The sequence below is a fragment of the Camelina sativa genome, chromosome 5 (genome assembly GCF_030686135.1).
Source record: "Camelina sativa cultivar CO46 ecotype springtype chromosome 5, ASM3068613v1".
Taxonomy (NCBI): Eukaryota; Viridiplantae; Streptophyta; class Magnoliopsida; order Brassicales; family Brassicaceae; genus Camelina; species Camelina sativa.
Window position 1 is genome coordinate 35779427 of NC_141884.1, and position 26762 is coordinate 35806188.

The window sequence follows — 26762 nt, forward strand, 5'->3', positions numbered from 1 at the left end:
TAGAGGCGTAAACTAAGATGACTACAAAATTTGTGCATGTACTATTTCATTCTCTATAGGAAAAGGCTGTTACAAAAAAAAAAAGGGAGAGGTTAAAAGCATATAGATCATTTAAAATAAAACATCGGCCCTATATGCACTATGGAGGCCAAAATTAAGATTTAAAAAAAAAACAAAATAAGAATGGGTTGAATAATATTGGAGAAGTGGTTGAATAATATTAAAAAAAAAAACCAGATGGTTCTTTTACTAAGTTGCGTGCTAAACGACCAATTTTGGGACGTCTTACTTTTCAAGAGAGGTTTAGGAGTGCTACTTTTGCACTGAGTATCGACACAGGTTCTGCAATTCTCCTAAGCTCAAAAATTGAAGCAATTGCTCCTGGATTCACACTAGGACTTACTGGCCTTGTGAATGTAAATCTCCCTAACCAAAATTCTTTTAAGTTATAATAAGAATTTTGTATAATCTTGTTCTTATTCACCTTTATATTGATCAATAGTGTCATTTATTGATTCTCATTTTATGCTTTTCTTTTCTCGCATATCGAATTGCTGATGTTGCATTGAACACAAACATTGAAAAAATATATTCAATCCATTCAAATTGAAAAGTTGAAAAAATAAACTAATTCTACGGCAAAAATATTCAACTTATTCAACTAGTATTATTGTGGAGATGAATGGATTGAATAATATTCAACTCAATTTTGTTCAACTTAATATTTTTCAATTGTTTCAATTCTAAGAGCAACCATTTGCCGCCTATATACATCTTAACAAAAGTGCATATTTTAAATGTGTCAACAATGTGATTCTAATGCTAATGAAGAATGATCTTGGTCATTATTGTTATGTTTGTATTTTTATGTTTTAGTGACGCAAATATATGAATATGGAAACGTATGACCCTAGGACGACCTGAGGGCTTAACTTTAAGATTTTTCAAAGCTATATGGAGCACTGTAAGCAAATACTTTACTACTTTAGTAGAGGCGTAACCTAAGATGACTACAAAGTTTGTGCATTACTACTTCATTCTCTATGGGAAAGGGCCTGTTAAACAAAAAAAGAATTAAAAGCCCAATATGCAGGCCCAAAGTTAAGATTAAAGAAAAAAAGGAAAAAACCATGATGATGTGTTCCTCCTAACCACACGCGCGTATATTGGAATCGTCGAGCCTCTCTCTCTCTATCTCAAAATTCAAAATCAAAATTCAAAATCACTTTTGAGTTCTCGTGAAGCTACAAAACCGATCTCTTCTCATCACGACGATACGTATCCAAATTTGCTAAATCAAGAGACGAAGAAGATTCAAATTTGCTACAATGGTGAGAATTCCTGGGGTTTTTCTTAGAGATCTTAATTTTTCAAAAACCCTAATTTTTTTTTTTTTTTTTTTGCTTTTGTGAGATTGTGTTTTGATTCATGAATTTTCTGAATTTGTTGTATTACTGAGTGTGATTCAGGGAGGTGAAGGAGAAGATCTAGAGCCGCTTTTTGATTATCGTCGTGTTCAGCCAGCCAATTTTGTTTGTATTGATGGTGAGTTTAAATTTGGTGACTGAGCATCGCAAAGTAATAAAGTTGAGTTTTTTTTTCTAAATTGCTCTATTTCGTTTGAAAATCTTTGTAGACGATGATGATGATGCCTCGGTGACTCCTATTCCAAAGAGAGCTAAAAAAACTTCACAAACTGTAAGAAAGTGATCTTTTATGATTGGGTTCATTGAGCTCTTTGTGTTTAACTTAAAAATCCACAATGGGGAAGGAGGAGAACATATTATAGAAAGTTAGGGATTGTAAAGAGTTTAAAGTGTGTTTCTTTTAAGTTTTTTGGTTACTGATTCAGTTTTAATTCAGAGTCTAACTAAACCTATGATGAATATTATCATCCCTCTTGGAATCTTGAATCATTGTTTTGGTTTTTGAAACCCATCGATTTGCTTTTGTGTAGGTTGAAAAGTTAGATGATGTTGTGAAAGTGATTGAAGTAACGGGTGATGAAGATTGGTTGATTCCTCCGCCAAAGGTTATCTTCGACAAAAATAAGGAATCTGTTGAAGATTCAACCATTAAAGCATTGAGGTAGTTTTCTATGTCTGCTTATAATCTCATCTGTAGGCTTCCCACGTTGCTGTTAGAGGCAACAGTTTTTTTTCAAAATTCCAAATTTGTAGCTCTTGGTTGGTTTAACTTTCCCAGAAAAGCTTTAACTTGCTCCCCCCCCTGCTAATTCTATCTTAGTATTTTGTTAATGCATCCTGATGATATGATTTCGTTGAGTGTAATGTCATTTCCTTCTACTTTTATTTTGCTATCCCTGAAGAGTCTTATTGTTATACTTCGATTTCTATTCCTAATTTGGAATATGTAATGTAGGACGAAGAAGATGGAGCTCATGTCATTCACAAAAACTGTAGCGGATGTGATGCAGGAAGTTGAGGAGTCTGCTAAAAGGGAGATTGAAGTATCACTCAATCCACCTTCAGAGGCTGCTTATGAGGCACCACCAGGGCCTACGAATGACAGGGCCAAGATTGTCATTACAATTCAGGACAAAGATGGGAAGAAGCCATACCGAGTGTTTGCGGTTAGTTTTTTTTTGCTTCTTGCGGCTCACTACCCAACTTTCCATCAACATGTAGCTTGCTAGGCAAAGTTTGTATGTGGGACAAGTAGGCATAAGAGTTAGTTGTTATGTTCACCCTCGCTAACATACAGATAGCTAGATATTACGAGCTTTCTAGGAAAGCATGAGTATAGATTGGGGATTGAAAGGGGTTGAGTTTTTGAGTAGTGTCCCTGTCCTTAACAATGTGTAAATTATGAGATGCCTTTGTATACTGATGTAGAATTGGTATTTTCTCGTTTTCTTGTAGGATGAGAAGTTTGAGCAGGTTTTCAAAATGTATGCAGACAAAGCTAAGCTTAACCTGCAAAATCTTGTATTTATCTTTGACGGTGATAAGATTAATCCATCGACCACTCCTGTTGAACTTGATATGGAGGATCATGATATGATCGAAGTACACATCAAAAAAAGTTGACAAATAGGTAACTGATGAAAGTCCTCAATCTTTTCTTGGGTCTTATTCCTGATACGATGATGCTCATTATCTTTGATTGGATTCAGTCAGGCATAAAATCAAACTGAAACCACACCTGCATGTTGCTTCTGTCTGCCAAATCTAGAATGTCAATCCGTTCAACTTTATGGAAACCACCAGAGTTTTGTTTTGTACATCAACATGGGCATGGAAGGGGATCTCTGCTAACAACACTGGTGTTTGTATCTGTGACCTTTCTCATTTTATCGGAATCATTTCTTTCTTTCTTTCATCGTTTGGATAGTAGATTCAGCTTTTTATTTAGGATGTACAATATATAAGATAAACCGGAACCATTTTGATCTTAACTAAACCAAGGAAATCCATTCTGAAATTGCCTGACAATTTTATAACAATCAAAACTATTGTGTAAGCAGTATGCTACCATCATGATTGATTAAAAACTAAAAAATTACTATTGTGGAAGCAGTAAGCTCCATACGTACTGACCAAAACTCCTACAGAATCATCTGCTCATTGTAAATGTCGTTTTAAGAGAATGAAAAAGACATCTCTTTCGTTAAGAAAATAAATATATAAGATATTTTTCTTCTAAAAAGCGTATTGTATAGTTTATCTTCTTTAGTTCAAGTTTAGTTTGAAACCGGACATTTGTAGTTATGTTTGGTCCGGGGTTGGGTACGACATGTGGCAAGGACTTATTGGATAGGAAAAGGTAAGCTTAGAGATGATGGGTCGAGAAAGAAGCTGTCATAGTGTTACATACGTCCGTCGCTTCCCCATATCTCACGTGCATAAGGATAACGTAATCACCAATTTGTAAGTCCCCACCTTTTTATCTACGTGGCTTTGCCACATCATCCTAACCGACGGATTTTATCAGATTGGAAAGTTCTTAAACAGAGAAAGCGTTTTTTTTTTTTTTTTTGTGTCACCAATCTCTGGTTTTGTAGTTCTCTCGTCGGTAAAAACTTTTTCCTCTCCTTTTTCTATTTACTTTTATTGTTCGATCTTTGAGATCTCTGATCGATTTATAAACTTTTTTGATGTAACAGGGACGAATCTCTTTTATTATGTTATGAAAAAAAAAATGGAAAGAGTATGCGAGTTTTGTAAAGCGTATAGAGCAGTGGTTTATTGTATAGCCGATGCAGCGAATCTTTGTTTGACATGTGATGCAAAGGTTCATTCAGCTAATTCACTATCTGGACGACATTTACGAACGGTTTTATGTGATTCTTGTAAGAATCAGCCTTGTGTTGCTCGATGTTTTGACCATAAAATGTTTCTTTGCCATGGATGTAACGATAAGTTCCATGTTGGTGGTGAGCATCATAGAAGGGATGATGTGGCGTGTTACACCGGGTGTCCTCGTGCTAGAGATTTCGCGGTTATGTGGGGTTTTCGAGTTATGGATGATGGTGTTTCGTTAGAGGAATCTTTACGAATGGTTAAACCTAAGGGACGATCCGAGATGAAAAAGGTTTGAATCTTGTTTTGTATATATATTCGTTACTACATGACAGTAGACCAAGAGGGAACCACAACGGTCTTGATTTATAGGAAGAGTCCTCAACCCACTCGATAAAACCACTAGGCCATATGCTCTTGGTTGTTTTGTATATATGTTTAAGCTTTGTAGATGAATAGATCTCTCTGTAGCTGATGTACCGATGATTTTGATGGTTTCAGGTGCAAAGAGAAGCTGGTTTTCTCTTGGAACAGATTCTTGAATTGGAGAAACTTCAGCTCAAGGAAGAGAATGATGATTTGTCTTTGGCAGAACGAGCTGATCCATCTCCATTGGAGCTTCCAAAGAAATCAGAAGAGCGGTTAAATGATCTTCCACAGACCGGAAAAGAGCTGATTGTTGATTTTTCACACTTGTCATCGTCTTCTACACTTGGTGATTCCTTTTGGGAATGCAAAAGTCCATATAATAAGAACAATCAGGTTTGGTTTTATATATCATACATTACATAGTCTCTTTGTGAAACCACTATTTACATGAGATTAGCTCTGTTTCTTGCAGTTGTGGTATCAAAACCTACAAGACATTGGAGTTTGTGAAGAGACCGTTTGCGATGATGATGACTTCCATATACCTGACATTGATCTCACTTTCAGAAACTTTGATGAAGAGCAATTTGGAGCTGATCCTGAGCCTATTGCAGACAGTAACAACATGTTCTTTGCTTCTTCCTTAGACAAGTCAAGAGAGGTTTAAAATCTTTTAATACTAAATCGGTTTTATACTTTCATGTTATAACCTAAGATCTCTCTATCTTTTAATGTGTTTCAGATGAAGACATTTTCTTCGTCATTCAGTAATCCCATATTTCCACCTACACCAGCTTCATCATCTATCTCATTCTCAAATAGCCAAACCGACTACCCTCACAATCACTCAGAGCAAGTAATCTCATTTTGTTCCCCTCTCTCTAACAATGCACGTCAAAAGGCTATCTCAAGGCTCAAGGAGAAGAAGAGAGCACGAGCGTAAGTCTTAATAATAGAGATGAACTTAATTCCCATTCATAGCCATACAAAAAGAGTATATCTTAAACATTTCATAATCTGGGTTCAGGGAGGAGAAATGAGCTTAGTATGGTTCCCAAGACAACGCATAGCTACTGGATTGCACCATGCCATTTTGTACATAAGACTCACTAATCTACCATTTCATCTATTTTAAATTTTTACATGACTCAGTTTCTTGCATGTAACTGTGTATCTGAAACTGATTATTTTGTTTCAACATCTACTTTGTTTAATCACAGACAGGTTCTTACACCAAATTCACCAGAAATGACTTTTTATCAGTAAATGATAAATCACAAAGGTTACTTAACAAACAATGACATTGACACAATGATGATAAAGGAACAGTGTAAATAGGGAAACTTCTGTGTTACCAGAATCATAATTAGTACTGTTTTTTGATGAATCTTGACAAGACACATTACAAAAGGGGTTAGTTATAGTTGTGATAAATAAGCAAGTTTTGTAAACAAAAAAAAAATGACCAGTATGATCCCTTGAAAATAATCTTCAAAATCAAGCAATTAGTTGAAACAAATGATTCTCTTAACCACAATTGGACCATATTATGAGTATCTCCAGCTACTTATGGCTTCTTCCTACTTATTAGATCACACACACTCCTCTTTAATCATCTACATCAAATATTATAATATAAAGTTTTAACATATGCTCAAAAATATAGTGGCATAGCCATAATTATTGATCGCTCGATTTGTTCTGTTAAACCGTAACAACCACATAATTTTTTTTTCCTTAATTACTTATTTAATTTAAATGATTAAATCCTTATAATTTCCCTCGCGATGCGAATCGCAAAAGCACTGTATAAATACTCTGTGTAGCTTCCTCTCTCGAGTTGCTTTCTCTCTCTAACTTGAAACCTCTCTCTCTAACTCTCTCTCTCTAGAGCCAAGAAAATTTTCTCAGTCGTTCGTTTCGCTACATTTTCTCGGCAGTTTCTCTCGTTTTCCCGGCGGTATTTCTCTCTTACTTCAGGTGATCTTCTATCGCTTTTACTTGTCAATTTCGTCTCCGATTCTTGAATCGAATCGTTCGATTTTGAAATCGCTGTGAATCTTTAGATGAGATTATCTTTCCCGGAAACTTAGATCTGATTCTTTTTCTCGGGAAAATTAGATCTGATTTTGAACTTTCCGATCATCAATTGCTTGAATACGGTTGTTTGATTCTTCGCGATTCCGTTAGAGATGCTTAATTTTTGATTTCTTTGTGGCGATTGTGTAACAGAACTTCCGGAAAGATGGAAAACGAAATCGCGCCGTTTAACTACAGCGGAAGCTCAGCCGGTGTCGTCGGAATCAAGAAATCCCAAGGAGACTCGTCCTGCGGCGGCGGCGGAGGTGGAGGAGTCGTTACGTCGTCTCTATTCTCTGATCAGCTCTACAAATCGAGTCGCAACATCATGCAGCAGCGTCAAGATATGGTGAATCGAGAGGCGTTGTGTTACACGCGTCTCCATGAGGCTTCGCTGGAAGCAGAAGCGCTTCGTCTTGAGAACACTGAGCTCCGATCGATGAATCGTCACCTCAAGAATGAGCTTAACAGTCTCATCAGATCCTCGATCCAGAGCCGACTCGATTCCGATAGGGTTCCGTTGCGGATGCTTAGCAATCTTTCGATCGGAGGTAAAGACGCTGACGGAGTGGAGAATCAGAACCGTACGGTTAAGCGAGATGACGTTAGTGATGAGAGTCCGACGAGTGTTATGGAGAATGAGGATATGAACCGTTCTTCGCTCCCTAAGAGCATCTCTGTGAGATCTAGCGGTTACTCTAAGGCGAGCCAAGGTGGTGGTGGAGCTGCTCAATCTGGTAAATCTCGTGGAACCGTACCTAAGACTGGGACTTGTGGTGGTCAGCTCAGTACCACGGTAATTATCTTTTTGCTTCTTTGTTTTCTTTGATTACTGTGGGTTTGAGTCAAGTTTAGTAATAATTTGGTTTAGTGTTTTGGTAATCATTGAGAATGTTGACTTGGTTCACTGTTGAATGTGATTACAATCAATGTTTGTTACAGTTGACTGTTCTGCTTGTAACATTCGTACATTTGGTGGTCTAGGCAAAAGGTTTTTGTGTGGAGAACTCAGTCAATTAAGTGTAGTTTTAGATTCTTGAGCAGGGGAAAGATACAAAAGAAGAAATGTCTTGATGCTGTTTGCTTTCTCTGAAGTCTGAACTATAGTTGTAAGAGTAATGGTGATGAATGAAATGAAATGATCAGAGAGGAGGCTTTAATTAGATAACCAATGTTGGTAACAATTTGCTGTTCTGCTTGTAACGTTTGTACATTTGGTAGTGTAGGTAAAGAGTGTTTCTGTTGAGAAGCAACCTTATTTATAAACACTCATTCAACTTAAGTTTGATCAGGAGTTAGAAAATAAAGAAAAAACTGTCTTGATGATGTTTGCTTTCTCTGAAGTCTGAACTATAATGGTGATGATTGAATGAAATGCAGAGATATAGGAACGGTATTAGTTTAGTGTTTTCTTAAATAGGTAATCATTGAGATACTATAGATTTGATCAACTGTTGAATGTGAGCTACATTATGATTCCTATCTGCCCTATTTTGATGATACAGAATCATCTAGCAACTCTGCTTTCGTTGAACTATAGATGTAAAAAGAGTATAGGTGGATGCATGAATGAAATGCAGAAAACAGTATATTTGAGAGGAGGTTTTTAACTAGAGTCGATTTTGGTTTAGTGTTTCGGGAAATAGGTAATCATTAGGACACTATATAGACTGTTGAATCTGTGCTGCGTATATGATCTGTGCATGTTCTATTCTTCTGCTTTCTTTGAAGTATAGATGTAAAGAGTAATGGTGGATATATGAATAAATGAATTGCAGCAAAAGGTGTATGTGCGAGGAGGAGGAGGGAAGAAAGAAGATCAGGAGGAGGAAATAGAAGTGGAGGTCTACAATCAAGGGATGACAAAGACAGAGCTGTGCAACAAATGGCAAGAGACAGGGACATGCCCATATGATGACCACTGCCAATTCGCTCACGGCATTAAGGAACTCCGCCCAGTGATCCGCCATCCCCGTTACAAGACTGAGGTTTGCAGAATGGTTCTTGCTGGTGATATCTGTCCTTATGGTCACCGTTGCCACTTCCGTCACTCACTATCCGAGCAGGAGAAGCTCGTGGCTGCTGGTTACAAACCCAAGTCATCCTTGAAGCTGCTTACATGACGCAGGTTTTCAAAACCCAAGTCCTCCTTCCGGCTGCTTACATGACTTCAAGGTAAAGCGAAAAAAAAGGGTCCGAAATTCATACATACGGAAAAAGGTCTGAAACTCTCAGATACACAATACTCCACAGATAGTACAATGATGGTGTTGATAGCTATTGAAACGATTGGCAAATATAGCATTTGGTAAAAAGTGAATAAATAATGTGCATAAGTAAGAGCGTCCTGGAAACAGTTTGAGTCTAGTAGTTGTTGTTTGATATTTTTTTTTCTGGTTTATTCTGAGACTTTTAAAAAGTGTATATCATCGGTTGTTCATATGTGGTGAATGAACTAGTTATAAAAGGAGTCTTTTGGTACTACAGAGCCTATATTGATATACTTTGTACCTATTTGCACTAAACAAGAGGAAAGGCCGTACATATTATTTGAACGAAGCGAGGCTTAAAATAGAGAGGTCTAATTCATCAATGTAAGAAATATCAACGTAGTGTTTGTGTATGTAGTAGGAGGGACTAGGGATATTGTAAATTTCTTAATGGGAGGTTTTAGATATTCCATGTAAATATTAATATCGTATCTACTATCTAGATTAATAACATACTTTCACCCTAAGCACATAACTCTAGACATGTTCTCCCGATTACAAACTTTGTGTAAAAGTTTTGTTAGAATTATACTATGATTTTGAAAAAAAAAAATCAAATGACAAAGAACATCTTAGTCAATAAAGTAAAAAATCAAATGACAAAGAAGAACATCTTAGTCAATAAAAGTTCATGATAAAAGTTGAACATTTAATTAACCACTAGGAGATATCCCATGCTTAAAGCACGGATCAATATTTTAAAAAAATTTATAATATAATAAGAAAACTATTGTTATATTTTTTAAAAAATGTTATTTTGTTTGAGATAATATTTATTTGTAAATCTATTAGTTTATTTGAATACTAATTATTCTAGAATATTATAGTATTTTATTTTTGACGTATTATTACAATTTTATATTGTTTGTTTGTTTTATTTGCATCATTATTTTATAAAATATAAAATAGTAATTTTAATATTATAATTGTGAACAAATAAAAATTATAATTTATCATCTTTATAAATTTAGTTTTACCAATCCGCCAATGTGGAAATTAAAACACACATTTTTCATAGATTGAGTGATATATCTTCGTTTTAAAAAATTCAAATCATAACATATGCAGAAAAAATTCTGCATTTTATTAATGATAAATATTCTATGAAACTTCCAAAAAATTTGTAAATAAAATAAAATAAAGATGATAGGACAATCATAATTTGAAATCTTAACAAAATCTTCAAATTTAATTATTAAAAATAATTATATTGTATACTTGGATATAAAATCTTAGTTTTTAAAATTCTGATTGGTTTATATATTTTTAAATAAAATATTTACTAATTTCGCCTATAATATATTAGAGAGAGAAAATATTCTTTTTTTATTTTTTTAGATTTTTTAATATTTGATCTATGAGTGTTTTTTATTTTCTAGTTAATTATATTTATTTAAATTAAGTAATTAAGCTTAATTAAAATTTTCTAATGGCAATTGAATGTAATTTTTTACATATTTTAAGATTAGTTTCATATTTGTACTTTCCAATTAATATAGTAGGATGAGCACAGCTCACGCTTTTGTCACCACTTTTTGTAAATGACATTTTTTCCTTATTTTCACTATTTTCTTTTGTACATTGTAGATATTAAAAAAAAATACAGGTACTTATTTTCAGTTTTAAACCTTAGATTAATAATTTATTTTAAAGCAATAATCTTAAATTATCTAATTTATATTCTAATTTAATAAATTAATTATAGTGTATTTTCTTACATTTCAAGTCATACATAAAATATACATTTGTTCCAATTTGGAAAATTTTTGGGTTCCAAAAAATAATTAATGTTTTATAAATATTCTATTGTTATGTAGATCAGTAGATGCCTATTATCAGCCAATTAGTGTAAATCCTAAACCCTAATATGTATCCCTATACATATGTTGTATTATATGGAACAGATGAATAATAGAGAAAACTATTTCCCTAAAACCTCTGTGCACAACATAAGAAAGTTTATTTGATGTTTAACTTCTATCTATTTTCAACTTGTGATTCAGAAACATATGCATTTATTGTAAAAAAAAATTTGGTTGACTAAAATTTTACATTCAATTTAATTCAAAAAAAAAAATTGACAAGACACATGTTTCTCACCACAATTTTAAATAAAATAACAAATTATATATATAAATGTATGGTAATGTTGGAATTATAAAACATATACATGGCTTTTGTAAAACCAACTAAACAGAAAAGGTAATGCTATAAGAGTTTACATATAATTAATTATATATTTTTTAATACTTCAATATAATTTTTTGAAACATAGTATTAATAACGACGACTATTAAAAAATTATGAGTCAAAATTTTTATAAATGATATGTTGACTAACTATGTTTGGTTTTTGCTGGATGGACAACATCATAACTTTTTAAACTACAGTCAAAGAATTTATACTATTACTAAAAACTGATTGAATTTTATACTATTTTAAAAATTTTCTAAAATTCTTATCGTTTTTATTACAAAAGATGACTACTGAAATACATTTTTCAAACTATATTTTCAGCCACTAGAAGTTTCATAAGATTTTTAAATATATGAAATTAAGAAATTCTATTTCAGACATAATAGTCTGTCTTTTTTTCTTTTACACCAAAAAGTCAAAATGATGAAATTAAAATTAAGAAGTAAATTAATTCATATACTATTCATAAGTCTATTATTTGCAATGTATGACTTAGTTGGGTCCACTGATTCTATCTTTTCTTTTATATATATGACCAGACGTTAGTATGTCTCCTTCAACTTAACAATTTTCTCAAAATCCTTAAATCATATAATTTTTGTCCAAAATATCTGAGAAAATGGTTGGGACCATAACTCCTCAAAATGTTGATGACATTTTTGTCTTGCTAATTGAACATGACACTGCATCAGTCGCGTCCCTCACGTCAATGCTTGAACAATTTTCAAAAAGAGGTAAAGGAACAACCGATCCTTGCAAAGTAATTTTTTTATGTTGATTATTTTTCATTTACATGTCAAATTTATTCTAAATTTTCACAAATGTTGCATTTACATGTTAAATTTTACCATTTGTTGAAAATTTCATGATGACTATAATTCTAAATCTCTAGATTGTGTGGTTATTTGTATTGACCATGAATCCAAATCACATAAATGCATGAATCATAATATTCGTAATAAAAAAATATATTTGAGGCTATTTGGTCTTAGATCTCCATGATTAATTCATATACAAATTTATGTTTAATCAAAAAATTCATTCACAACGGTTTTTGATGGACATATGATTTAAGTGTTACATGTTTGTTTTCATTTGACAAAACCGTTTTGAGTTTAAGATATTATCTATACTTTTGTCGGGTATTAAGATTTTTGTAATGTTGTTGCTACCCAAAAAAATACCTCATAATTATATATGTATTTTTAACCGATTAATCTAATTAATATTTGTGTTTATTATTATAGTCTTTTTATTTTTAATGAATAAAATATAATAATGAAATGAGTATTTTCAACATTTTTAAATATTATAAATATCTTATATGAAAATTAATTTACTAGTGATTAGCATGGATGCGGTAAGTAAGGCTCTATCGATGATTGAGAAACAGAAAAAGGACATTGGACTTGTCATAGCCAACATTGAAATGCCTCAATTAGATTCACATTCCTTCCTCACTGCTTTGCTTCAAAAGAACATCCCTCTCACATGTATGACAATATTCTAATTTCTCCCTCGTTTATAGTTTCCACCATATTTTTGTTTCACTAATTACTATTTTTTTTCTTTGTGAAAGTGATCAATCCAGAAACAAAAACAAAAAAACCATCTGATCTTTTGACAAATGGAGCTTCTTTTACTCTAAATAAGCCGATTTCTGAAATCGACATTAAAAATATGTGGCAACATGTGTTACATAAAAAGAGTCAAGAGTTAATGAAAATTAACATGACTGAAGACCAAGAAAATGTTATAGATAAAGATATAGATGAGATTGAAGCTTTTAGGGCAAGCCTTAAGAGGCAGAGAACAAGTCAAGCTTCTTTGTTAGGAAGACGACATTTCATCAGCAGATTCACAACTTCTGAAGAATACCATAAGAGGAAAATTATAACAAATGCCGAACGGAGATCTAAACCAGGTTGTCCTATTGAGGTTGAGAATAAGAGAAAAGAATGGTTGAAAGTGGATAATAGTGTTGGAAGACGTCAGAGTTTGTGGACTAATGAACGTCACATGAAGTTTTTAGCTGCTATTTCCATTTTGGGTGAAAAAGGTAAAATTTATATTTCACATTTGACATATCCGTTTTCATATATATAAGATTCTTATACTAGTTTCTAACACTATTTTATCTTGCAGAGTTTCGTCCCAAATCCATATTGAGGATTATGAATGACCCAAACTTAACTCATCGCCAAGTCGCTAGCCACCTTCAGGTTCATAGATATAATACTTAAATATTTTCTTCAACATAAGATATTTTTGATAATTTTATTATAATGTTTATATTCTATAATGTTTCAGAAATATAAAACTCAAATTGAAGGGATAAAAGACGTATTGTGGAGAAATGAATGGAAATCGACAAATAAAACAGTCGAATACCTTTCAGATTACGAATATCCTTTCAAAACATCCAACCTAACAAAGAATCTCATTGCATGTAACTCCTTGTGGAATTCTTTAAGAAAGAAAACTTCTTCATCATCATCACCCATCAATCCATGTAAGTATTATTATATTATATAACTTTCACAATTCTATTATTTTGTGTGATATAAATATTAATATCATTTTTAATATACAGTTTTATTTAAAAATCCTACCATCGAGAGAAAGAAAAAGATGTCAAAGTTTCATCGCAGCAAAAAATTGGACCTAAGCAATCATTCGCGTTTGGGTAACATATTTAACAAGTCATCTATGAATGTTTCTTCTATTCCTTCAACCATAAGTAGTAATCCAACTTACAATAATCTTTCTATCGGTAATGCTAACCATACTGGTCTAGTTCCTACTAGCTTAGGTAATGAAAACCTTCATATTCTTTCTGATTTACCATCAAACACATGTGCATATCAAATAGAGTCCACAAGGATTTCGATTCCGCACTATGATTCTAATCCCCTTCACCCACCTAAATATGTCCATGAAGCTGATATAAACCAAATAAATTTAGATTTTCCTTTTATACCAGCTTCTTTTGCTTCTCTAGAGGATCTATGCAATTTAGATGAAAATTATAATTTTCTTCCAAATAGTACCATGAACTCTTTTGAAACCAATATAGGCCAGATGAGTTCCAATCCATTTATAGAAAACCATATTCATCATAGAATGAACCATATAGATTGGCATCCTTCAATAGACAATTATGTTTTTCCTCAAACTGATATGAATATAATTTTTCCTGGAAATAATACAAACCATAATGAGTCAGTTTCTTCAAAAGATGGTTATGTTCCACCAGAAATTATGATCCCATCTGAAGTGGATATTAATTTAATGGGCATAGGTTATTTTGGAGAAAATGTTCTCCCTCAAGAAGACATTGGTATGAACCATGTGGGTTTAGTTTCTGGTGAAATACCTTATGAATTCCCTATGAAAACCAATATGACCAGTTTTGAAACCAATACAAATGAAGGTCCTGATGATTCTATTGAAAACCTGATTTCTTTTGACATTGGCGTCGAGAAAAATATGGCTTCTTGGTTAGAAGAAACTGGTTTTCCTGAGGAAAATAATCTTTTGCCTTCTGGTTATCTTACCGACAACGTTGCCTTTAGAAAACCAATAGACTCAACCCATGATACTAGTATGGGCAACCATGATCGTTCTGTTGCTACAAATATTGGATCGACAAGTCAGCAGCATAATACGATGGAATCCTGCGAATATAATGATATAGAAGCTGTGAATCAAAAAGATGATATAGAGGGAGAAGATCATCTTGAAGATTATCGTGACTGCATAGATTGGATTGATCAAGTGATGAATAAAGATGCATAACATATATACATGTATATGTTTTCCTAATGGTGAAGAAAAGGATAACAACAAAAGCAAAATTATAAACATATTTGTATAATGCATATTCTCATATTCATATCATAAACATTAATGTATGAGATTCTAAAAGTTATTCAGATTTTCATTTGCACTATTTGAATTGAGTTTCCATTTTTTTTTTCAGTAATTTATTTTCACATTAAAATGTAGTTAAATGTATTGTCAATATGATCACATAGTAAATGCTCTAACTGAAATTTAAAGAAAATATATTAAAATTAATAGTAATTTTCTTCCAAATTTACAATCAATTATCAATACAACTATTTTCTAGATATTAAATTAGTCTTTTTTCATGTGGCAACCCCACAATCATTCTCGCCTTTTTTTAATATATATTCGAATATCTTATTTGCGAAAGACATTTTCCAAAATTAGGCGTTTGGCCGGGTATCGGTTCGGGTTTAGAGGTTTAGAACCCGTTAAAGTATTTTAAAATTTTGTGTCGAGTGTGGGTAAACACCCGTCGAGTTTAGGTAGTTTGAGTTATATACCAAACTTCAAATTATTTTGGGTTCGGATTGGGTTTGATACTTTTTATCTAATACAAAAGAAAAAATATTCCAAATTCAATCAGTTTTTTTTTTTAAAAATCCGAATTCATCATAAAAGATTGTAAACAAAATACCAAACTAAACAAACTAATTGTAGTCATTAATAAAAAACCAGATTGAATTAATAAAAAATGACAATAAGTCGATTTTTGAACACTAATTATTGGTGTGCACTTGGTATAGAGCTTGTAAAAAGTACACCAAAAAGTTATACCAGCTAGAATTTAACCCGTGGTGCACCACAAGATAATTTTTACTTCTAAATATATATTAAATTTTTATGGTTTTCTAGTTTAGTATTAAAATTATATAATTTTAATTTTTAGTAATTTTTAGATGTAAACCAAGTGACATAACTTATATTTTATTTGATTACCAAAATTACGAATTTTTTTTGTTAGTGTAGAAAATAAAATCAGTTTTATTTTATTAATTATAATATTTTGAAGTCAAAACTTTTGATTTTTATCTGCAATAGATTTTTTAGAATATTATATTGTTTCTTAATTTTTTTTAGAAAACATTGAGATATTTTAGTTTTAAAGAAAAACAAAATTTATTGTAGATATATTTTAGGGATGTTATGTTAAATGTAAAGATTCTAAAAATATAAACTGAAATTAATTAAGGTAAATAGGAATCAACTTAATAGAGATATTTTAGGAATTGATTTTGTTTGAGATTTTATAGCCATATTTTAGTTTATATTTTGTGAATTTTTTTAGTTATTAATTTTGTAATTTACTAGGAAATATTTTTAATTTTAAAAATGTAAAATTTATATTGTATTTATTTGTTATTTTATTATTGTTTTATTAATTATAAAAATATAAAATTTAACAGATATTTGATATAAGTATTCAAAGTATTGGATTTTGTAGTGTTTTCAAGGTTTTAACCTGTGTGGTATATGTATAGTCTAATAATATATTTATCTCTTGGTACACATCTAAAAGTATTTTAAAAAAACAATTCCACTTAACTTCCTATATAGAACTAATGTCAAACCGTCTCACCAAAATCAAAATGAGTTTTTGCGTAAAAAAAAAATCAAAATAAGTTTTTTTTATCAAGTTTAATTATGTTAATTGTTTTACCAAATTAGCATATTTTTATAGTTTATAATTTTTCCATGTCAATATATATAGTTTATGATAATTAATAGAATTTTTTTTTTGGCAATTCCGCAAAAAATAAGAAATAAACCAAATTATATGGGGGTTTTCAACATATTTAATGTGACATTTTATAATTGGATTTTCGGTTTAGGAAATTTATTAATGTTAATATAATTATGGAGATTGTAAACTTTTGTTATTGAAAATCTGTTGTATATTATTTAAATTTGAAAGATTTTAGTATCCATAAAAATAGTTTTGGAGATTTAAAGGGTCTTAAAACTTTAATGGCTAGAATTCTTTTTGGAAAAATCGGAATATATAGATATTGTTAAGATTTTATGGTAATAAATGTAACAAATATTGGTCAATTTAAAAAAGTTTAATATTTGAGTTTCTCTGCAATATTATTTATGGAATTGTTCTAAGGATTAATATTGTAAAAAGAAATTTAAATAAATAATACTTAAAGGGCATAAACTAAAATATACTTCAAAAATGTTAATATAGATTATATGTAAAATGGTAGATTGCCAAATGTAATTTAAAAATGTTAATAACTATACTATTAATTGGGGAGTACAAAAACAGAAAAAAAAAAAAAAAAACTTTTACAAAAATGCCATACATTGCCCCTACGCCAAAAAACAGGAAGAAGAGAAAAAAAAAATTAAGGGCAACAAGGTAATTAAAAGTGTTAAAAGACGCGGATCCTTTCAGTTTAGACACAATCTCATTCGGATCCTAGATGTATTATAGGTGTATCCAAACACTCTCTTCTTCCTAAGCCTGTACCAGAAATCAAATAAAAAGACATCATAATGCGGACTAACTATAGAAATGGCAACTAATAATATGTGAAATCCCTGATTATCCTCTTCCGTATCATATCAATCATCAAATTAAATTCAGAACATTAACTGCAAATATTTACAGTTAATCATAAATATTCTCTTTTCAAACAATCACAACAACCCTTTCGAATAAATTACCATTTGTTCTTCGTAATTCAATAGGCTAGATCAATCATCACAACTAACAACGGAAACAGTTGGATCGAATCCCTAATATTACTATGGTATATCATATGAAACCCAAAATCAAATCAAAAACAATAAATCTTATATTTATTGCATCGAATATTCTACCTTTAATATTTTGTCTATAAAAGAGAGCTCCAAGAGAAACACATTACCTCAAACTTTGAAAACAATCTCTTCTCCAAACCAAGAAAAATGATTGCTTTTGAATGGGAAACAATCTTTGCAAAATCGGCGGAATCCTGGGAATGATTTTGACAAACGGAGCGGTAAGTTTTTGTTTTGCTTAAAAATACGGTAACATACTAAAAAGATCATGACTATAAGCAGCTTATCATCACATAAATAAATAGAAACGTTTATCCTATTCTCTGTAAACATAAAAGGAAATTGTGCCCAATGACTGGAATAAATTGCTAACTTCTATTTACTCTGTGTGATTGTAGGGTTCCAAAATTCAGGTGCAACTGAAATAAGAACATGTGTAACGCTGTTGGGAGGTTTGTGACCAAAGGACATTAGAAATAATCAAAAGTTGTGTTTAGCACCATGGTAATAACTTTATAACCTTTGTATTTATCATTTGATTTCTAATGTGTTTTGTCTAATTGATGTTAGACTAACTAATGATGTTAAGCTGTTTTCTAAAAACTGAAAATTTTCCAGAACAGGTTGGCTTGGTACTATTCACAGGTAAGTAAGAAGACAATCTTAATAAAACTTATTTTAGAATGAATGTTGGACTTATCCTTTTTCTACACATTGAATAACATTACTAACCTCTATTTTGAATAAAATGGCATGAGCTTGCATATGCTGTTGTTCTTTGCTTCATATTGTGATTCACACCAACAATTCTTCACACTTTTAACTTCATCCTTAATCTGTCAAAAGCATAATAAATATGTTAATCTACTTAAATATTATTTATTTGATTTTATAAGTTCACATGTCTAACACATAAGAAAATTACTTAATCATCATTTTATCATCACTGTTTTTTGTTACTTAGACAATAGAAAAACGAAGTAATCTTATTGTCTTTCAATAAGGGAGAAAATATATTAGAAATTTTAGAAGTTAAATCAAAGCATCTCATATCTTTTATGCATAGAGCCTTCTACATGCATGAAGTTTTTTCTCATCAATGTTCCTGTAAAATGATTGAAAGCAAAAAAAAAGAAACGTATATATATTTGTAATCGAGAGGCTATGTGCTACCCATTTAAAAATTTAGAAAAAGAAATCACTGACTTTACAATTAAAACTATATGTCCCGATTACAGACCATAAGTCTATTGATGCCAAAAGATTGAGCATTTTGTTAAACCAGATAATTATTATCACTTGGGTATAATTTAAGTAAACCAACAAAGTCTTTTTTTTTTTTTCGATTTGGGGAGTTTTGTCTGTTAAACAAAAACAGCTCCAGAGACAAAGAAGTATAATCATGACTGTCTTCGGATTAGTTTGGACCAAGATATGGAGAATAAAATACCTAAAAATTGATATTAGCACTAATTAAGTTTACAAAAACACCAACACTATTAACGACATAACTATTGAGGATATTATATACTATTGAGGATATTATATTCAAATCTATAAAGAAACACATGTTTCAGAGTAGAAGAAATTATTGAAAGACAATCTACATACCTTTTTCGAGATAAAAGAACTCGAGACCTCATAATATCGTACACATGCGAGAGGACCACAAGACGAATCTGTGGATCAGAGGAGAGGTAGTTTTCGTATAGCCATTGACAAAGCGTATCAGATCCGTGACGGAGTAGTAGATTCTTTAGATGGCAGTGGCCGTAGTGATTGGTCTGGTGGCGGATTTGAAATGGTGATGAGTAGTGGAAGAGGTGGAGGAGGATGGAGAAGGTGAGTGATAAGATCGAGGAAGTAGTATGGGCTTTATCAAATAATGGGTTATGTTTAGTTATTCGAAACTCGAAAATACACAGTGTTATATTTTTTTGACTACGGCTGGGCAAAATAACCAAGAACCAAATAACCGACTGATCTGAACCCAAAAATTCCAAATCGATATTCCTAAAATTAAATACTCTTGCAAAATCTAATTTCAAATTTCTTTCTATTTTTCCTTGATTATATTATTACTTTTTCTGTTTTTGTATTTTTTGGTTATATTTGGTTAACTTCGGTTAGTTACGGTTATCTATTAAATATCGGAACCGAACTGAAATTTATTAAATACTGAATGTTTATTATATTACTATATCCAAACTAACCAAAACTGAACAGTTATCTGAATGCCCATGCTAACCATTGCTAACCAAAGAACATGTTAAAGTCCAAACAAAAATCGATTTTATATTCATGTCTTCAATTCGAGTATTTGGACATACTAATTACTCATGTAGATTTCACAGAACGGGTTTTTTGGGTCAAAAGATTTTAAAATCTGTTGGGCTGGTCTAACATGCCGAGGTTGATCTTTTTTACATCTCTATTTAGGTTATTCAGTTCACAATGTTTAATCATTTTTGGCAGATTTGTATCGAGTTTAATTGTTTATATGTTTCATAGAAATTTATGTGATTAATATGGTTCACAAGTCATCTGGATTCGCAAACCGGACTGAAACCAAACCAATATAAATTTGAGTTATAAATACTAGACTAAATAAATATATGTATAAATATAATTCTGCACGTACGTGCGGGTCTGAACCTATTTAGGTTATTTGGTTCAATGTTTTAGTTCATTTTTGCAATTTTTTATTTCGTTTAATAGTTTATAAGTATGATAGAAATTTAAATGGTCAATCTGGTTCACAACTCATCCGGATTCATCATTATGTCGTCCAAGTTCTATGTGAACTCAGGCTTATTTAAAATATTCACAAACTGAATTGAAATCGAACCAATATAACTTTGGATTATAAATACTATACTAAATTTAATATATTAAACCACTATAAGACTCATGTGTTATAGATCAAAACACCTATATGCAGATCCAAAATCTTGCAAAAAATTATTTGAAAAAAAAATCCCGCACGTACGTGCGGGTCCGATCCCTAATAGATAGTAAAATTGATAGATCATGAAATTTATAGTGCAAAATGCGCATATTAAGTTGATTTGTTGAATGGTAACTAAAATGCTAACTACTAACTAGGCCGACTCTAATCCTGTCCGCACCATCACTTAGCCCTGGGAAAAATAACCGAACCGAACCGAACCGAGATTTAAACAAATCGGTTCGGTTAGTGTTTCTTTGTTTGGTTCAATCGGCACAATTTCTGAAGAAAGTTCGGGTATGTCTTCGGGTCGGTTCGGTCGGGTTAACCGAACGGGTAACCGATAACCGAAAATTAAGGATACTACTATAAATTCTTTCTAAACCTAATTGACTAAACCTAGTTTTTTTTCACTCGCAGCCTTACCTTCCTCCCACCAAACAATAACACGAAGACTCTCAAGTCTCAACCAACATTCAATCTTCTTTCATTTGATTTCTCTGAACCATTCTTCTTCTTCGTTCGATTTCTTCTCACTTCAACCAGTCTCTTCTTTGTTCTTTCGCCTTTCTTCTTCTTCTTCTTATTTTCTTCTGCCTTGTTCCATGTCGCCAGAGTGAACCGCCATTGTCCGCAACCGGAGTTTGAGTGAACCGCCGTGGTCTGCCGCTGCCGCTGCTTCCTCTTCCACAAAAGAAGAAAACCCTAATTGTTTCTGTATTTGATGGGCTTTTTTGTTGGGCTTTTTATTGGATTTTTAAAACTGAAATTATGTTTTTAAAAACCCAAAAAAAATTGAAAATAAATTTTAAAAATTAAAGTCGGTTAATTCGGGTTTTTAATCTCATAACCGAATGAACCGATATCCGAACCGAACCGAACCGATTTTTTCGGTTAGTTGCGGAAGAGCTTCAAAAAACTGTAAATACCCGATTACAGAAATAACCGACCCGAACCGAACCGTATTACCCGAATTCGCAGGGCTACCATCACTCATTACTTCATCAAATCTTGCAAAAGTTATTTCAGTGAACAAGAGATAATGACCTGAAGAATATTTCATTAACCCATCAAGTAGTCTTTGGAATGTAATTCTAGTTACTTATATTTCTACTCTCAAATTCAAATATCTCTTTGATGTGTCTGCATTTTATAGGGTTTTAACTCTAGTTTTTAGGTTTGTTTTGAGTCTTTTCCTAGGTCCAAGTATGCTTTTAGAGTCATTTTAGTCCTTTGTGAGTCTTTACAGGTTCTAGGTGACTTTGGAAGGAATCTGAGCGTTTTGGGGATGAAAACATGCATCTGGAGCTAATTGGTTGAAGACTGATTCGGGCTAGTAAGTAGATGGAGTGAAAGCAGAAAAACGTTCCGGATCGACTGATCCTCGCGAGATCGACCATTCCCGTCCCCGACGCAACTTTTCCTTATTTGTTTTAAACCGACTTTTAGGGTTTTATTTTGATATTTAAGTTAGAGGCACGGCCTCCAGAGACATAAGCTTTATTTTCTGAGACTATTGTGTATTGAGAGAAAAAGGGAGAAGATCTCTAATCCCTCTTAACACTTTGGAGAAGATTTCTAAACCCTATTTTCTATTCTTTTGCAATTCAATTATGTTTTCTTCATTATTGATTTGCTGTTTCTGCTTCTCCATGTCTGAGTAATTTTACTATTGGGTTTAGGGTTTCAGAAAGGGTTTTTATGATTTATTGATGCTAGATTTGTTAGATTAGGGATTGATCTTATTGTTCTTCATCTGTAGTTGTTCTTAATGCTTAAGCTAGATTGATCACCTAAATTAAGATCTTAGGTTTAATTCATCGGGGCACCAAAAGTGTTGTTGAGTTGCTCGAAAAGAACATAGGTGAGCAAGGTGATCCTTAGCCAACGACAGTTGAAGTTGAGGCACCTTGTGAACATAATCAAACTTGAACTTATTGCTTGCTAGGATTGTTTAGATTCAAACGACGGTTTAGAGTTTTATCAATTCCTTGCATAGATAGCTAATGCTGCGACAGTAGGTTAGTTTTACATTCGAGATTTGAGTTCAAGAACGGTGTTTAATGCTATCCCAATTTATCATCTAATTTCATGGTCATGTCCCCTAACTGATTCCCTGCGCCCAATATTTCCTTTTTGATTTAGAAACAACTTGTTTACTTTTCTGTTTTTAGATAGTTACTTGATTCACAAACTTTTCCATTGTCTTAGCTATATTTGATCTTGATAATTTCTTAGTGCAATTGTTTGGTCTTTGTGGATTCGATCCTGAAGTGTTACAACGATACCACTAGATCGTGGTGGAGTACACATTAGGTTTTAATTGACCTATTGATCAATTTGGCACCGTTGCCGGGGATCAAAACGTTGCCTTTGAAATTTTAGATTCAAGTTTAGTCTAAGTTCTATTTTATTTGTATTTACTAATTTGTTCTTGTGTTTTTTCTCTTGTGTTTTAGGTTCAAGCAAACAAGGAGCTACAAGCCTACTGATTTGCGTAATCTGCAAAACGGAGAGTTAGCACAGCTTGACTGAGAGAACCGAAAAGCAAAAGCCCAGTCAGACACTATGGACGACAGAAACAACGCTGAAATTCGTTAACCTAACCCTCAAGAGGTCGTTACTCCGCCTCCTCCTCCTGCACCACAAGAGCATAATGCAGCTGAGCTAAACCCACCAGCACGGCGAACTACTTTGAGGGATGAAGATGCTCACAACAGGCTATTTGCGAATCGGTCTGCGATTCAACCTCCTGCTCCTGCGAGACAAGATTATGAGATCAAGCATAGCCTGATCAATTTGGTCCAGAATCGTGTGTTTAATGGATTAGCATCAGAGAGCCCTCTGGACCATATTGAAGCTTTTGAGAGATTGGCTTGTACAACAAGGTCTAATGGAGTTCCATATGATTATCTCATGTTGACTTTGTTCCAATTCTCTTTAGGAGATAAGGCTTTGAGATGGCTAAATCTCTTGGACCGAGGATCACTTACCACTTGGGAGCAGTGTAGAGCAGCGTTTTTAAACCACTTTTACACTAAGTCACGATCAGCTATGTTAAGGAGCAAGATCACTACCTTCTCACAAGGTGGTACAGAGTCTTTTTGTGAAGCGTGGGAGAGATTCAGGGAGTGTATGAGGGACTGTCCTCATCATGGCTTTTCACAAGAGAATCTTATGAACATCTTCTATGGAGGTATTGACCAGAAGTACCAGATGGCACTCGATACTGCCAGCAGAGGAGATTTTTCTACAAACACTGCCGCTGAAGCAAACCTCTTGATCGAAAACCTTGCAGCGAGTAATAGCAATCATAGTCAAGAGTATGACCGTTCTGTCCGTGTTGTTAGCTCCGTGAATACAGATGTTATTAAGAGTCTCAATGCCAAGATAGACCTTCTTTTGAAGAGAGATCAGCAAGCTGTCAACATGTGCGATGGGCAGACGGGTGTGTATCAGCAAGTTGGAGTAAATTCAGGTTTTGAGGGGACAGAGGAGCTGAACTATGTAGGAGGACAAGGGAACTATCAGAATCATGGGTTTAATCAGAATTATAGAAATCATCCTAATCTCTCCTACAGAAGCACCAACGTTGAGAATCCTCAAGATCAGCTGTATCCTCCACATAATCAACAAGGTAACTTCTCGCAAGGATTTCAGAACAAAGGTGCTGGATTTAATAGCTCAAATACCCAAGGATACTGAAAAGACCGACCATTTTTTTTTTAATAATAAATAATAATAATAAATAATAAATATATAATATAATATAATAATAAAGTACAACTAGTGGTCCCATACCCACTAGCCACCTAACCACAATCACAATCATCAGCGGAAAACATTACCAATATCCAATAAATATAAATAGCCAATATTAATAATATTCAGTATAATTCTAATCATAAACCAATGATCCAAACGAAATAACCCAGTGAACCAATAATCCTAAGCAACATTCTAGGACTCAACTCTAGCAACCTAACAGAAGCTAGACAACCAAGCGAACCACTAGAACATCCTCCTCTTCATTGCCTTGATTCCACGGTCACACTTTGCCTTTACCTGCACCACAAACACATATTGCAATGCATGAGTATTTAACAAACACTCAGTAAGGCAATCATCCCATCTACTGGGCTATACACACAAGCAATAGAGACATCTCTAACCATCAACCATCAACCAACAATCATCAATCAACAATCAACAGGCCAAACAACACATAAACAAGCAGATTAGAGAAATATCCAGCTTAGATAAGCCATGGTCCTGCACTTACCTTAACAAGTGATTCACTTAACTAAATACAACCAAATGAGAGGCTTTCCAATATCCAAGAACAACCAAACTTGTTCCTACAACCAATTACAACAACAAACAAATATTGAAAACAAACTGCCAGAAAAAACAGAAAAGAACAACCTCACAAGTGAAACCACGAAACCAAAACTAACCGTTAACTTTCTAATCCCTCCGGTGAAAAGCAAGGTATAAACGTCCAGAAGCGTCCCACAAAATTTCAGCACGATCAGATTATAGATGAAACCGCAATCGTCCCCGTAACACCCGCTGGTCTCAATCCGCGAATGAGAAGAAACACCCCACGAAACTGCCAATATCTCCTAGAATATTAACTCAAAATCACTTCTGTAAAAAGGAGAGTGTACGAAAATCTCTTAGCTACAATCCTACAAAAAATCAGTACCTTTCGAAATGATTTGACCAGTCGGATCCTCCTTCTCCCAAACCCTGACAGTTCTGTTTCTCTCTTAACTCTAAGGAAAAAGCTTGATCTCCTTCTCTTTCTCCTTTACACCAAAAACCAACACTTAACTCTCTTTCTCTCCCTCTCTCTGATGACAATGTCGACCAAAGCACAAAAAGGAGGAAGTGTGACAAAAAGAAGAAGAAATAAGGGTTTTTGGTTTTATTAAATAAACCAGAATTTAATTAAACCAAAAATCAATTCCTTCGGTTTCCCCTACATCCCAATTTTAGAAAGAGGATGTTACAATTCTCCCCCACCAATCTAGATTCGTCCTCGAATCTCGAACAACCATCAGTCAAGGAATTCCGCGCAACCGTCTCCACGGCCCGCACTCCTCCGACCGATCTACAGAAGGTCACCTCTAGGCGATAGACTCACGTTCCAGGCGTCATTTGCTCGTGACTTTTTGGACTTTCCTTTACTCCTAGGCCTAAACCTTGAGTTTTTATTGGCTCCTCATCAGACCTAAGTCTGCATGCCAAAATATATAAGGAAAAGTCCAAACTCGTCTCTCAGGTTGCCACCCTACAGCGCGCCCCCGGATTGTCATCCGAAGTCGATATACCAACCATACTCCCGAGCCACAAAGTCTCTGAATATGGCAGTACTAGGAGAACCTAAGTCCCCCAAGAGTCGCGAGCAAACGATTCTGAACACGTCTGAGCCCTATCCCCATCCAGGTTTCCTTCCCGTGGCTCGCGTAAAACATCTCAATGTCCTACCAACCACATATCCCCTCACCAGGATACCCCATGACCACACAAGGATCATATTCACGCCACAAAGGCCATATGTCCCGAAGGACCTGTCTGTCCCGAAGGACCATCAGTCCCGAAGGACCGTCTGTCCCGAAGGACCATCAGTCCCGAAAGACCGTCTGTCCCAAAGGACCATCAGTCCCGAAAGACCGTCTGTCCCGAAGGACCATCAGTCCCAAAAGACCGTCTGTCCTGAGGACCATCAGTCCCGAAAGACCGTCTGTCCCGAAGGACCATCAGTCCCGAAAGACCGTCTGTCCCGAAGGACCATCAGTCCGGAAGGACCGTCTGTCCCGAAGGACCATCAGTCCCGAAAGACCGTCTGTCCCGAAGGACCGCCTTAACAGGCACTCTGGCTAAACAGCCTGCCACAAAGGCCACACAATAACAACAGAATACTGCCACAAAGGCCACACCATAACAAAAGAAATACCGCCACACACTGGCACACTGACTCAAAAGTCCGCCACTAAGGCCACACAAGCCCCTCCA

The 26762-nt window shown here is 33.6% G+C and overlaps 4 protein-coding genes, 3 long non-coding RNA genes and 1 other non-coding gene across 11 annotated transcripts; 5 read left to right on the forward strand and 3 right to left on the reverse strand.

The window, feature by feature from the left end:
• Window positions 1–1138: 1138 nt before the first annotated feature.
• LOC104787848 (uncharacterized) lies at window positions 1139–3444 on the forward strand. 2 transcript variants are annotated; one of them, XM_010513502.2, is made up of 7 exons: window positions 1139–1331; window positions 1470–1545; window positions 1637–1698; window positions 1958–2088; window positions 2383–2593; window positions 2883–3057; window positions 3137–3444. In XM_010513502.2, the coding sequence occupies exons 1-6, from the start codon at window positions 1329–1331 to the stop codon at window positions 3048–3050; spliced, it is 651 nt and encodes a 216-aa protein (XP_010511804.1). In that variant the 5' UTR covers window positions 1139–1328; the 3' UTR covers window positions 3051–3057; window positions 3137–3444. The 2 variants fall into 2 exon arrangements, with proteins under 2 accessions (XP_010511804.1, XP_010511805.1); XM_010513503.2 differs by having other exon boundaries at window positions 1148–1331; window positions 3141–3444.
• A 417-nt stretch (window positions 3445–3861) lies between these two features.
• Window positions 3862–5869, forward strand: LOC104787850 (putative zinc finger protein At1g68190). 3 transcript variants are annotated; one of them, XM_087451124.1, is made up of 6 exons: window positions 3862–4035; window positions 4127–4554; window positions 4764–5024; window positions 5104–5292; window positions 5374–5570; window positions 5659–5869. In XM_087451124.1, exons 2-6 carry the CDS (start codon window positions 4150–4152, stop codon window positions 5669–5671), a joined length of 1065 nt encoding a protein of 354 aa, XP_087307250.1. In that variant the 5' UTR covers window positions 3862–4035; window positions 4127–4149; the 3' UTR covers window positions 5672–5869. The 3 variants fall into 3 exon arrangements, 1 of the variants encoding a protein (XP_087307250.1); XR_015557751.1 differs by having other exon boundaries at window positions 3943–4035; window positions 5104–5282; XR_015557752.1 differs by having other exon boundaries at window positions 3943–4035; window positions 5104–5248.
• Window positions 5870–6211: 342 nt separating this feature from the next.
• LOC104787851 (zinc finger CCCH domain-containing protein 15-like) lies at window positions 6212–9194 on the forward strand. Its single transcript, XM_010513505.3, has 3 exons — window positions 6212–6611; window positions 6864–7506; window positions 8489–9194. Exons 2-3 carry the CDS (start codon window positions 6877–6879, stop codon window positions 8831–8833), a joined length of 975 nt encoding a protein of 324 aa, XP_010511807.1. The 5' UTR covers window positions 6212–6611; window positions 6864–6876; the 3' UTR covers window positions 8834–9194.
• A 2539-nt stretch (window positions 9195–11733) lies between these two features.
• LOC104789693 (putative two-component response regulator-like APRR6) lies at window positions 11734–15103 on the forward strand. The gene is made up of 6 exons (XM_010515350.2): window positions 11734–11910; window positions 12520–12669; window positions 12756–13235; window positions 13322–13398; window positions 13487–13688; window positions 13770–15103. The coding sequence occupies exons 1-6, from the start codon at window positions 11796–11798 to the stop codon at window positions 14972–14974; spliced, it is 2229 nt and encodes a 742-aa protein (XP_010513652.2). The 5' UTR covers window positions 11734–11795; the 3' UTR covers window positions 14975–15103.
• Window positions 15104–17194: 2091 nt separating this feature from the next.
• LOC104787852 (uncharacterized) lies at window positions 17195–19786 on the reverse strand. Its single transcript, XR_768045.3, has 4 exons — window positions 19406–19786; window positions 18527–18630; window positions 17902–17988; window positions 17195–17495 (listed from the first exon to the last, which is right to left on the reverse strand). It is a non-coding gene; the product is annotated as an uncharacterized LOC104787852 (long non-coding RNA).
• On the forward strand, window positions 17914–18580 carry LOC147944790 (uncharacterized). The gene is made up of 3 exons (XR_015557753.1): window positions 17914–18015; window positions 18193–18298; window positions 18413–18580. It is a non-coding gene; the product is annotated as an uncharacterized LOC147944790 (long non-coding RNA).
• A 4009-nt stretch (window positions 19787–23795) lies between the features above and the next one.
• LOC147944791 (small nucleolar RNA R71) lies at window positions 23796–23902 on the reverse strand. Its single transcript, XR_015558761.1, has one exon. It is a non-coding gene; the product is annotated as a small nucleolar RNA R71 (small nucleolar RNA).
• A 672-nt stretch (window positions 23903–24574) lies between these two features.
• LOC147944792 (uncharacterized) lies at window positions 24575–25100 on the reverse strand. Its single transcript, XR_015557600.1, has 2 exons — window positions 25024–25100; window positions 24575–24806 (listed from the first exon to the last, which is right to left on the reverse strand). It is a non-coding gene; the product is annotated as an uncharacterized LOC147944792 (long non-coding RNA).
• Window positions 25101–26762: the final 1662 nt, after the last annotated feature.